At 40.6% G+C, this 13,475-nt stretch overlaps 1 protein-coding gene across 2 annotated transcripts in view; it reads right to left on the bottom strand.

Annotated features, from left to right (window-relative positions):
• VAV1 (vav guanine nucleotide exchange factor 1) overlaps window positions 1-13,475 on the bottom strand; it is a 73,909-nt gene that overhangs the window by 35,507 nt on the left and 24,927 nt on the right. Inside the window, exons 4-6 of one of the 2 annotated variants that reach the window (XM_020791663.3) lie at window positions 10,910-10,975; window positions 6,573-6,681; window positions 5,123-5,218 (exon numbers count right to left, since the gene is read on the bottom strand). In XM_020791663.3, the coding sequence (XP_020647322.3) occupies window positions 5,123-5,218; window positions 6,573-6,681; window positions 10,910-10,975 (271 nt within the window). The remainder of the gene's footprint in view (window positions 1-5,122; window positions 5,219-6,572; window positions 6,682-10,909; window positions 10,976-13,475) is intronic. The other variant, XM_020791664.3, reaches the window with a different exon arrangement.

The raw sequence follows: 13,475 nt of genomic DNA, 5'->3' as shown, positions 1-13,475 counted from the left end.
CAGGAGCAGTTCCCAAACACCTCTCCCCCCACCATATTGTCCATAAGAGTTGATGTCGTAATAATAATAATCTCATTAGGGCACATCTCTGTCTGGGTTTGGCATGTAGATCCCATATGGCTGATCTTTGCTAGCCACCTACTGTAGCGTTCACCCTTTGTTAGGTATAAGTCATGTATTATTATGTCTATGCAAATGTGGTGGAGAGGCAGAGCTGAGAGAGAGGTTAAAAGGTGGAGCCTGAGAGGAGGAATTAGTCAGTCAAGAGTGAGTTGGTGAGAGAGAGTTAGTCAGAGGCAGAGGCAGAAGAGATATCAATAGAGCTAAGCTGGTTAAGATAAATAGATAGAGAAGGTGGTAATTAATCTGGGGGGACTAAGATAGGGAATGACTCTGAAGGGAAAATTCCTTTTGAGGTTATCTCAGGATTTGAACAGACCCAGTGGGCTAACTTAAAATCCAAGGCTCTGAGAGTTAAGAGAGTGCTTATGTATAAAAAGCAGAAGCCAGGGTCAGAACAGGTCTGAGGTGAAAGGAACTTTAAAAGCAGAGGCTTGAAAACAGAATTTGTTTTGTGTATGGAGGCAAGAAGGTTGTCTTAGAACAAGAAACATTGTGGCTGGCGTGGTGCCAGAAAAAGTGTAGCCATCTTTAGCTGCCAAGTGAGAAGTACAGAGTACCCAAGAAAAATACTGGGAAAGAGGACAACAGCAGTAAAATAGTGTTTTTAAAAAGAGGACTAACTCTGCAATAGGAACCAGCTCTTATCAATAAAAGTACATACTCATGCCACCCAAAAGAACTAAAAAGCCAGTAATGGAGGTAATTGAGCCTCAAGAGGCACAAAGTTTACCTCAGGAAATGGAGTTCCACTAGCTATGGAACAGGAGGAGACTCACGAGGGTGCCTCAGGGAGAGAAGGTGTTCTAAGCTCCCCAGATTTTGAAAAATGGAAATTACAACAAGAATTTAAATTGAAGGAGCTAGCTATGAAAACCCAATTAGAATTGGAAAAATAAAGGCCTAGGGAAAAAGCCAGAGCTGAAGAGAAAGCTCAGGAACTACAGCTCAGAGAATTAGAAATTAAGGAGAGGGGGGGGGCTGAGGTGAGACAAATGGAATTTCAAATACATTTCATTTGAGAGCGCATGCTGGGACTTTAATATGAAGGATTTAGGTTTTATTATTATGTATGTTATTGTATTGTATTTCATTGTATTGTATTTTATCATTCATGTAAGCCGCTCTGAGTAGAATTTGTCTAGAGGGGCGGGGTATAAGTCCAAATAAAGTAAAGTAATGTAAAGAAGGATGGTGGTTTTGAGATCCCAAATAAGTGGAGATTTAGCTGAGCTGCATTCACAGATGCCTCTAGAGCAGGCTAGAGATTTTGAAGCCTATAGAAAAAAGGTATTTTCTAGATTTGGTATCAATGCAGAACACCTGAGGCGAAAATTTCGTTTCCTGACCAAAAAGCCTGAGGAATCCTATTCTCAGATAGGGGCTAAACTGCTGCAATGTTTGGAGAAATGGATGGAACGTGAAAATGTTACTTCTCTTGAGCAGATGAAAAATGTGATTGGGTTGGAACAATTTTATTCTATCTTGCCTGGGGAATTGTGTTATTTAGTTAAGGACAAAAATCCTAAAAATCTATTAGAAGCAGGTGAAACAGCTGATTACATTGGGGATATTAGAAACCACAAGTTCTCTGAGGTAAAATTTAACAAGCATAACTGGGACAACAATAAGAAACCATTTAATAAAAACTTCCTCAGCAAAACAACAGGAAAAGAAGGCCAGAGTGGTGCCTCATCTAAATTACTGTAGCACAGCCTAGTCCTCAGACCCAAATGAACCCTGAGGAAAAGTTAAAGTTGAACAGATCTCCTCAGAATGAGAGAAGGTCTTACAAATGTTAGAACTGCGGAGAGTTCAGTCACTTACAATTCAATTGTATGAAGAACAAAAATAAGAGTCAAAATGGGAAAGATGGCCAGACCAAAAAAATGTACTGTTTAAAATCAGTTGAAGCCACTGAGGGAGGCTGTAACAATGGTAGTTCTGTCTCCATGGCAACTGGCACAACAGAAAATTCTGATCTGCCACTAGCCCAGGTCATTCATTATTTTCTAGTAAAGGCAGAATATATTTTAATACATAACCTTGGTGAGAGGATTCTTATGAATGAAAAGTCTTATGTTGGAGTGGTTGATATTTGTTTTAACATAACTCCGTGTCATGCTGATGTGATTCCTAAAGAACAAATTCTCCCAAACCAGACTGTTATCATCAAGGGAATAAGTTCTACTCCAGTGATTTTTTTACCCATGGCTAAAGTGAAAATAAACTATAGAGATTGGATTGGAAACTGGGACGTGGCAATCTCTGATCAGATTCCAGCACCTTGTGCAGAGTGCTTTTGAAGTAACAGGTTTCCTGAGAGAACAGTTAACAATCCCTGAGGGAAAAATGGAATCCCAAACCTCTGAATTAATCCAGGGATGCCCCAAGTTAGAAAAGAACCATGAGGTAACCAAAATGGCTGATGAGATTATTTTGAAAACCCCTAATGATCCTTTCTGTATTGAGGAACAGATGGAAGATAGTACTTTGAATGATTGTACTACAAAAATTAGAGAGAATCCCATTCCACTGACTCCTGATACCCAGAGAGGTCTATGACTGATAAAAACCTGACAGATAGAGCGGGTTTACATTTGATAGAGCATGTTAAGAGTGCTTACTTGCACACTCACAAGGAGGCCAGGAATCACCCACTGCAGCAGAAATGGATACAGTAGCAAAGGGAAACCTGGAGGGAAAAAGTCTCTTTGGAAGTCAGCCTAATTATCATCCAGAAGCTGATCTTATGCTTCTAAAGAATCCAAATAAAAATAGTTTGGCTCAGGAGCAGAAGGAGGAAATTAGTTTGGTAGGTTGCTTTGAACCAGCGACCAGTACACCCACTTTATTATCTCCTGAATGCCCTAAAAGGTCTTGCCTATATAAGGAGCTTTTATATAGAAAAAAGTCCTTAGAAGTGGCAGAGCCAAGCTTGGAAAGTACTCCTGAAAAAGAGAAAGGCTTGTATGAGGCCCAGGAAAGAGTATTCTGTCCTGAGGACCAAGTAGTAGAACTGAGACCTATAGAGGGGAGAAAATTACTTTTGGCAGGGGCAGAACAAGTAGTCCTTAAAACCTTGCAAGGCAAACTCCTACCTAGCTTATCTATGAAGAAGTAGAATTAGATAACACGCTCAGTGCATCTATGCACTTAAAAGACACTCTCCTGAGAATCTTAAAGTGACCCTTGATAGTGGTCCCCCACACAGGGAAAATATTTCAATGAAAATACCTGTGAGTGAATGTGTGAGTGAGGAGAAAGGCGTAAGCCCTGACTTCTTAAAGAGGGATGCATTCAGAGACATTCAGGAGTAGGAGAGGGAACTGCCTACCCTTTCCCCAGCTGAGAAAGTGAAGCCCCGAGCCAGACTTAAAGCAGATGTCACTATGAAATGACAAGCAGAGGATGTCCAGTGGACAACTGAGTGGCCGATGACCTCCAGTCGACAGAAAAGAATGTGGAAAAAGGAGCCAGTGATCATCAGAGGGACCCCTGAGTGCCAGCAGTCATGTGACCAGCTGAAGGAAGTGATAACGACCAGACCAGTCCACAATGCAGACTACAATGGGAAGGTGAAAGACTGGGACTTTGCAAACCACGGAGTAAAAGAGAATCAGATTGTGCCTTGAAAGCCAAATGACTGATGGGGGCAGGGAATAAACCAAGCTGATAATGTTATAAGAAATGTTCTGTTTGTGTATAGTGTGGAAAAACTGAATATTGATGAACTGCAACATGGAGAATGATTCAAGGACTTCTAAAAGTCCTTGGTTAGTTATCTATGTAAAAGTTTCCTGATTGTGGTATATTTCAGTAAAGTTGAAAATGTTAAATATAGTAAGTAAGTATAACTGATAAGATAAAGTATATTACTGAATTGTATTGGAATGTTCAGACTAAAAGAGATTTTGATTGTTATAATAAATATTGTTATTGCTTGCAAAATGATGCCAGAGGGTAAGTAAAGTTTCATGCCACGAAGCATGTTGGTTTGGGATGGAAAACATGTTTCCCCTCCCAAACAAACATATTTAAGGGGGGAGGTATGTAGCGTTCACCCTTTGTTAGGTATAAGTTATGTATTATTCATGTCTATACAAATGTGGTAGAGAGGCAGAGCCAAGAGAGAGCTTAAATGGCAGAGCCTGAGAGGAGGAGTCAGTCAGTCAAGAGTCAGTCAAGAGTGAGTTGGTAAGAGAGAATTCTTTATTTATTTATTTATTTATTTTATTTATATCCCGCCTATCTAGCCAACTCAGGACCACTCTAGGAGGCTAACATCAGATAATAAAAGTATACATACATAAACAGCGTAAATAATAAAAACTTTACAAAAATAGAAACCAAGTGCAGCGGAAAAGAAAAGAAACATCAGGAATTGTCTAGAGGAAAGGCCTGCCGAAATATCCATGTCTTCAATTGCTTCTTAAAGATACCCAGTGAGGGAGCCCCGCGAATCCCGGGAGGTAGATTGTTCCAGAGGCGAGGAGCCACCGCCGAGAAGGCCCGATTACTTGTCTTCTCCTTCCGGGCCTGCCTCGGCGTTAGGCTCCTCAGCCTCACCTCCTGGCTCGCTCGAGTGACAGAGTTAGAGAGTCAGAGGTACAAGAGATATCAATAGAGCTAAGCTGGTTAAGATAAATAGAGAAGGTGCTAATTAATTATATGGCATGAAGAAAGTATGTATAGAGAGACCTGTGAATGATTTGCTGTGAATGATTTTTCCTGTATAGATTGCTATTCGTGCAGTGGAAACACATGTGTAATCTGCCTGATCCTGTAATACTGCCTTGGCAGGAACTCCCACACATCAGAAGTTCTTTGGGATACCAGTCTTCATTTGTTCATTGTAGTACTTCACTGGTCACCCTCTCAATCTAAAAATTCAAGCAAGCCTGCTATTCTGAAAAGTGGAGAAATTCAATTCAGCTACTGACCTGAACTGAGCTGACTTTAAGCAACAGTGGAGGAGAATGAGACCATCAGGCATAAATACCTGGTGAATTGATTCTAGTGTGTTTGTGTACTTCTCCTCTGTCTGTTGAATTTCTTGAAGGCAGCATTTCCTTTTATCCAGTTCAGTCATTCTCTGCTGAAGAAGAAATATCACAGAGGAGAACCATATTATCAAAAGTAGTGCCATGGTACAGTTCAAACATATGCTGAAACGTTCAATCAATAGGTCACCTTAAAACTCTTACTATCTATTGGGTCAAGTGTCCCCTTAGTAAATCAGAGTTTCAAATGCCCTGTCTTTTTTGTTGTTGTTTTGTTTAGCCATTTAGTCATGTCCGACTCTTTGTGACCCCATGGACCAGAGCACGCCAGGCCCTCCTGTCTTTCATTGCATCCCGGAGTTGTGTCAAATTCATGTTGGTTGCTTCGATGACACTGTCCAGCCATCTCGTCCTCTGTCGTCCCCTTCTCCTCCTGCCTTCACACTTTCTCAACATCAGGGTTTTTTCCAGGGACTTTTCTCTTCTCATGAGATGGCCAAAGTATTGGAGCCTCCGCTTTAGGATCTGTCCTTCCAGTGAGCACTCAGGGATGATTTCCTTCAGAACGGATAGGTTTGTTCTCTTTGCAGTCCAGGGGACTCTCAGGAGTGTTTTTTACTTTTATTCATTATTTCTACAGCACCTAAAATCTACTGGGGACTATATCATTTCAAAGACGCGAAGAGTTAAAAATTGTAATATACTTTGTATGTTAAATGTTTTTACAGATAATTACGCAATCTTAAAATATGGATCAGGGATCTTTCCATTCATAAATCCTGCATCTGTAGATGTCCTCTCTGTTCCATCTCCACGTCTGTCCTGTGTTTACTATCATAAATTTTTTTTTAAAGGAATAGAAATGTCATTTTGTTTCCCTGCCTTTTTGCAAATAAGCATATGTTGGGAACAGTATGATAAACTGTATGGATACTGAATGTTCCCAATTCCACTAGGCCCTTTTCTGGTTTTTTTGAAAATCGTTTTTATTTTTAAATTAAAACCAGAAGTGCTCAGACATTTACTTTTGGGTTGTTGTATTTTTAGTGGTTGGTAGAATTCATTAATCATGTGATTTGAAAATGGTTAATTTTTTTAAACAGCAGAGAGCATGGGTGAGGCTTCTGGGTGGTTGTAGGGCAAATTACTGCCTATTGGCTCTACTCTAAACATCCATTGAAGTCTGTCTAAGAAGTACTTGAAATGTGTGCTCTCGCCGACTCATCCCTAGCTAGCTATCATATACGGATTCAGGATTGTGTCCACCTTCTGGACAGTCCAGGAAGTGTGGATTTGAGGGAGTATGATCTGGGCCCTCAAATCTCAGTCTGAAAACAGACTCCTCATAAATCCCCAGTTTGGACATATCACTGAAGTCGGTGGCGCTTGTGGAAGTTCGTATATCTTACTGCTAACACTGTGAGCAGGTCCCACCTCCAGGACACTTACCGGCATGACGCATGGCTCTGACCTCATTAGGTCCTGGTAGATCTCATCTCCTTCTGCCTCCTCAGTCTCTACACAGTCATACAGATCATCATCTTCCTCCATGGTGTCACTGAGAAAAGGTAAAGAGAACATGATGGAGAATGGTTGAAAAAAATTCCCCCAGAAAAAAAAGAGTCAAGTTCAAGGAGGCTCGAATCTGGTTATAACATAGAAGTAAAGGATACACTGGCTTCTCCTCAAGGCTAAATAACCCTAAATGTGTCATTGGGTGCTTCCAGATCAAGGTCTTTTAGATGCTATCACTCAGAAGGCCCTTTATGCCTATTCTCTTTTTCCCTCCTCAAGTGATTTTTGTTTTTAGATTGAGGGCTCCTGCTGCTCACGATTAAAAGGCCTCCTACAGCTATTCCGCCTTCCCCTCCCCCCTTGGCATTTTTTCTGGTGAGAAAAAGAAGAAGAAAGAAAGAGAAAAATGTGTAAAAAGTGCAAACTGAAGAGGACAACATTTAAATGCTCTCCCCACAGTGGTAATGGATGTGTGATTCCAGTGAGGCTATGATAAAACTGCAGTCAACAAGCACTCCTGTGATAACAAAAGGAAGGGAGAAGTAGTGATAAGACATGTGAGGTTATGAGAGGAAGATATCATCCGGGGGATTCCTTGTTAAATGTTCTTAATGAGCCGCAATTCTTGCACAAGAAAAACCTCGTCTAGAAATAGTTGATGGTAACCAAATTGCATTGCCAGATCTCTCGAGGCTCTAAACCTAAGACTCAGAGCCTGAAATCGAAAGATCAGTGACCATTAAATGGGACTGGATCCAGGACTCAGAGCTTGGAAAGATTTTAAGAAGAATTGATGTAATGACATGCTGAAGCCATCCAGGACAGAGCAATGGTGGGAAGACGCTGTGGAAGAAGGACTCTTCTTTTAAGTGGCATTCCAAACCGAACACAGGGATAGTGTGTGAGAGGGAGTTGGGGGACAACACCTAGCGGTCAAGAAACAGGGCCTAGGTGTGCCTGATAGCTCAGTAGTGAAGCCTGATGGACAGAGTTCTCAGCAAAAACGTTCCACAACCCACTTAGAAAATAGGCTGCCTCTAATCACTGATTTCAGAAGCTAAACTTTCAGAAGTCCTGTGATCCGGCCATCCTAAAGCATTTTGCTGCAAGATGTGATATTGGCTGTTTTTAGACTCACACCAAGTACTTCTCTCTCTCTCTCTCAACACTATTTACTTTAAAACGGTATTTTAAAGTACACATAAAAAAGAAGGAAAAGAGAAAGCATAAAACAAAAATGAAAAACTAAGAAAAAAAAGAAGAGGAAAAAAAGAGATTAATATATATCTCACTACCCATACATAGATCTCAACTTTCTTTATCTCCTTTATAAGTCTTTTTACATATCCTATATTTTATGTATTTGCCTGGAGCCACACATAAAATAACTCCCATTTCTCTTTTTGTGTCTGTTTTGTTCTAATCCATCTGAGAGTTTATCTATTTCTGTTATGCTCATTATTTTTTCCATCAATTCTTCCTTTGGTGGAATCTCAAAGTTTTTCCAGTATTTGGCATAGAGAATTCTATGTCTGTATCATAATAACTAAGTAACTATTTACCTTATCTATAATATCTAGCATAATATTGAGAACAGTTCTCATTTTAGTGGTATTTCCTATCTCATTATTTCTTGTAATAAAGCCTTTACCATTTTCCAGTATACTTGTGCTTTTTTACACGTCCGCCACCAAGTACTTTCTCTTGTTATAGATCTGTGGCTGCTTGTGGTCGAACCATGATAATGTATAGCTGCTCCAAACCAAAAGGCCTGTAATGTGGTAACAATGTTCACCATGTAAAACAAGAACGATTGCAAAAATCTATTATTTGCCAATATAAGCCAGGCACATATGACACAGGAGGAAGTGAAGCTTATCATGTCCTATGATTGCTTCCTCATCCCCCCAGGATCCCAGACATTTTGCTGGCAGTAGTACTGTGTGATCCTAGAAATATGTGCTATGATTCCTTGCATCATCCTGGGGTGTAAGGAGAAGACTAAACTTGAGACACACATTTCTCAGATCACTCCCTGACACTGGCTAGTTAGTACTAGAGCCACAAAGACCACAAACAACTGCTCAGTGACTTACATAATTGTGCTGACCCAGACCTTGGAACTCTTCAGGATGGACCAGCTTAATATAGTGAGAGGCTACCAGTCTGTCCTCAGGAGGCCAGACTAAATTTTGAGTCTCATGGGTCAACCAAGGGAGAATAGAAGATGGAACCGTATCACTGACAGAAAACAGTGACAATGTGAAATGAGTACTGAAGAAGGTTAAAGAAGAAAATGCAAAATTGGAATTACAGCTGAACATCAAGAAAACAGAAATAATGTTTAGAGCAGAATTAAATAATTTCAGTGCTGAGAACAAAGACGTTGAATTAATGGTTTTCTGTGTTTTGGTTCAATTAAAACTTAGAATGAATTCTTTTGGAAGGGTCACTGCCAGCACAGGACACGAGAGAGGGCCTCCTCTGTGGCAGCTCCCTGGTTACGGAAGGCTCTTCCTCAAGAGAGCAGGCTGGCCCCCCTCCCTTTTATTCTTCCGCCAACAACTGAAGACCCATCTTTTCAGTCAGGCTTTTAACAATCATGATTGAATCTCTGAATGACTTTTTAAAGTTAAGAGAATATTTAAAGTTTACTTGCTTTTAATAATTCAATTGTATTTTAATTAGTGTGTAGTGTTTTTTAAAAATGTTTAACTTATTTTTTTATTTTATTTTATTCTTTTTGATATTGCGAAATGCCTTTGGGAGAAATGCAGCCAATAAGTAAGTAAGTAAGTAAGTGAGTGAGTGAGTGAGTAAGTAAGTAAGTAAGTAAGTAAGTAAGTAAGTAAGTAAGTAAATAAATAAATAAATAAATAAATAAATAAATAAATAAATAAATAAATAAATAAATAAATAAATATTCTGAGAGCTGAAGTAAATAAAAACAATGTTCATATCCTGCTGACCCTGACAGACCCATCTCTCAAAATTCCTTTCAGTGGACAGCATTCTAATCCCTTGGGAGTGGAGTTGATGCACAGGTAATATGCTCCTCTAAGCAAAAAATTGACACTGAAATGTGTGTTTATGTTTTAGGACCAATGTCACATCTTCTTATCTGGGTCGATGTCTCCTTTCATCTGGTTCTGCATCTCACACTAGGTACATATCTTATTCCTTCTTCTCAACATGTTTGGAACTTTCTTGGTAAAGGTAAAGGTTCCCCTTGACAATTTTTGTCTAGTCGTGTTCGACTCTAGGGGGCGGTGCTCATCCCCGTTTCCAAGCCATAGAGCCAGCGTTTTGTCCGTAGACAATCTTCCATGGTCACATGGCCAGTGCGACTTAGACACGGAACGCTGTTACCTTCCCACCAAGGTGGTCCCTATTTATCTACTTGCATTTGCATGCTTTCGAACCGCTAGGTTGGCGGGAGCTGGGACAAGCGATGGGAGCTCACTCCGTCGCGTGGATTCGATCTTACGACTGCTTGGTCTTTTGACCCTGCAGCACAGGCTTCTGCAGTTTAGCCCGCAGCGCCACCACGTCCCTCCCAGAACTTTCTTGAGAAGATGCTAATTATAGTTTAGCAATTAGGAACTTTCTTGAGAAGATGCTAATTATAGTTTAGCAATCAATCAAAAATCTGAAAATGTTTTCCCTCAGGCCGCTTCTAGGTCTGGTGGAGAGCTCCTAGCACTATCAATCAAAAGGTCTTAGGCATCTATTTTATTTTTCCCTCCTTCATTGACTTCTTTTCTTTCTTGTTAAGGAAAAAGACAGAAGTAGGAATGAGGAAATGTGAGAGTGGGCTGCAAACTAAAGCCGATGTCTGAACCTCCTATAAGATCCTATAAGATATTTTGGAATAAAAACCTTCCATAGAACTCTCTCTAAACCCTCCTTTGCTGAAGTAAGCAGACATCTTAGGGGTGCATTCCTTAGAAACCTTTGATCCTTTTGCTGATTCACCCTTTGTTCAGGCGAAAAATGACAGAGTTTCATAGTCCTTTCTTGGCACAAATATGGTTGACAGTTTTTTTCATGGAAGGACTCCTTTACCTTAGAAGAATTGTGATGGGTAAAATAAATTCAGCAGTAAATATATTTCTTATTTATTTTTCCTATCTTTTTGAGGAGATAGGAAAAGCTCTTCTTTGAATTACTAATTTTCTACATTTATATCATTCCAGGAATGGGGGTGAGGGGTGAGTAATTCTGGATATACATTCTGGATAGAAATCTCTTGGAATCTACTTGTTCCTTACTCAATCTGATCTGATAAGCCGCTGTATATATCGTCATCAGCAATGCTGTCCTCTGTAGGGAATGGCCTGTAACATAACAAAAAATATTAAAGATGAGACTAGAATGTCCACATGCAGATCAATGAGCCATACAGGGATGGGGATGGGGAATGAACTTGATTCAGAAGTCTCAAAGCAGATTAATTGAAATCAATGGATCTTATGTTAGTCGTGACTAACAAAAGTCACATTCATTTTAGTGGATGTTTCCTAAGTATGACTTAGGGTATGATCACAAGGGGGAAAATGTTGCATTTTGGACTGCTTGTGCAGTGGTCTAGTGTCATCTATTTCCCAGCAATCACATGACATATGGGGAATTACAATCCATGCTACGCTTGATCCATGTCCAAGCTGGACCTTCTTGGACATCCTAAGTTTTGGGGCCAGGTTGGTGTGATTCCTTAGCAAACAGAAGGGTTGTTTTAAGAGAGATTGTTCCCTATCAAGTGTTTCTTTCCAGTACAATCACACACACAAATTTTTCCTGCCCTCTGATTGCACCCTTAGTCTGGATCGTTAAAGCTGAAGCATCTTTATGGCTTGTCCCAACTAAATCAGGCTCTGGATATAATCACACAAGGAAATAGAATGTGATTTGGAACACTTGTGGAGCAGGCCAGTGTGTTCTATTTCCTGGCAATAACATGATGTGCAGAGAAATGCACCCAAGTCCAACCTAATCTGTTCCTAAACTGGATCTTTTTAGTCCAGCTGCCAGGCTTCTACTTTGGTGGCCTTGCTGGAGCATTTCCTCAATGGACAAAGAGGTTGCCTTCAGGGAGAACACTCCAGTTAAAGCAACACTTTCTAGTGTGATCAGGCATGTACCTTTACAGCTATCTGAACACACACACACACACCCACACACACCAAATGAGTTTGTGTATTTGTTCTGTGCCATGAAATTGGAACTACAGTGGTGCCCCGCATGACGACGATAATCTGTTCTGTCAAAATCGCTGTACAGCAAAATTGTTGCCATGTGAAAAAAAAACCCATTGGAATGCATTGAAAACTGGTTAATGCGTTCCAATGGGGAAATACCTCATCGTCCAGCGAAGATCGCCCATAGAGAACCGCCGATCAGGTGTTTAAAATCACTGTCTTCCGAAGCTTCTGTCCGGAAAACAGCCATTTTGTGAAGGAAGGGAAGCCATTTTGCAGAATCGGAAACATTATCATTTAGCGAACAAATGCAATAGTGATCGCAAGAAAGTCATTGTCAAGCGATTTCGTCGTTTACTGGGGTAAGCGTCTAGTGGGGCACCACTGTAACTTATAACAACCCTAATAGGGTTTCAAGATAAGTGAGATATTCAAGGAGTGGTTTTACCAGCTCTACTCCCCCAGTAAGTTTCCATGACTGAGCAGGGATTTGAACCCTATACTCCAGAGTACTAGTCCATCACTCTATCCACTACACCACACTGTAAATAACCAAATGAATAGGATGTATTAAGTAGAGATGGGCATGAAGCACTTCATCAAAATTCATATGCACAGCACCACAGGTGCCGTGCATTCCCTCCCCCCACCCTTGGCTGGCTGCCCCACTCACAATCCATTGGACACTGCCCAGGTCCTCACTCTCAGGTGGCTGTCCAGTCTGGGCAGGAGCTCGGTCTTCACTTCCACACCTCCTCTGGCAGCCGACACCTCAGACGAGGAGGTGGGGCTGAGACTCTTGCTATGCAGCCATTGAGTGGTTGGCTGCTGGAGGAGGTGGGGAAAGGAATCCTGAGCTTCTGCATGGAGTGGACAGTCACCCAAGAAGGAGGAACCAGGTGGCATGCACCAGTTTGTGAGTGGGGCAGCCAACTGGAGGGTAGGGGTAGGGAACAAGCAGCACCTATGGTGCTGCCCGTATGAATTTTGATGAAGCACTGTTAAGTTGCACTCATTCTATGGGCCTACTCTAGTTGGGAGTAAAACTTGGATTCAGCCCTAAATGATAATTTTGTAGCAGTTTCAAAGATTAACAATTTATTATAGATGGATTTAGTAGTTGCATCTGATGATTTGAATTCTTGGTAATGAACGCTTATACCATAATAAATCTCTATATATGAGGTATCACAAAATTATTTGTCTTGTGGATAGATGATATAGTCCATTGGTTGCTACTTTCTTTTCTGGCACACTCACTATGAAGCACCATAGAGAAGCTGATCTATCCCCCAAATTCTTCTGTGTACACTTTGAAATACACAAAGTATACACAAATAAGTTGATATTTTCCTCACTCTACCTGTACCACACTAATTAAACCAGCAATAAATGGCAACCTAGATCTCAAAAGGATACAGATGAATCAAGAAACAGGAGAGAATTCTGTAACAGATTTCAAAAGCAGTGAACCACTGTCATACAAGCATAAAACTTGAGAAAATGTTTACGGAACAGAACTTTATGAGCATCTCTTACTCTGTGGCTTGACTGCAGTTCCTGCCAAAGAGACCCTTTGATCATAAGTATCTCATGACTGGGGCAGTCCCCTTTGAAATGTATGGATGAAGAGCTTGTC

This window comes from Pogona vitticeps, chromosome 2, assembly GCF_051106095.1.
Source record: "Pogona vitticeps strain Pit_001003342236 chromosome 2, PviZW2.1, whole genome shotgun sequence".
NCBI lineage: Eukaryota > Metazoa > Chordata > Lepidosauria > Squamata > Agamidae > Pogona > Pogona vitticeps.
The sequence above is the reverse complement of the archived record's forward strand: the minus strand, read 5'-3'. Positions and strand labels throughout refer to the sequence as shown.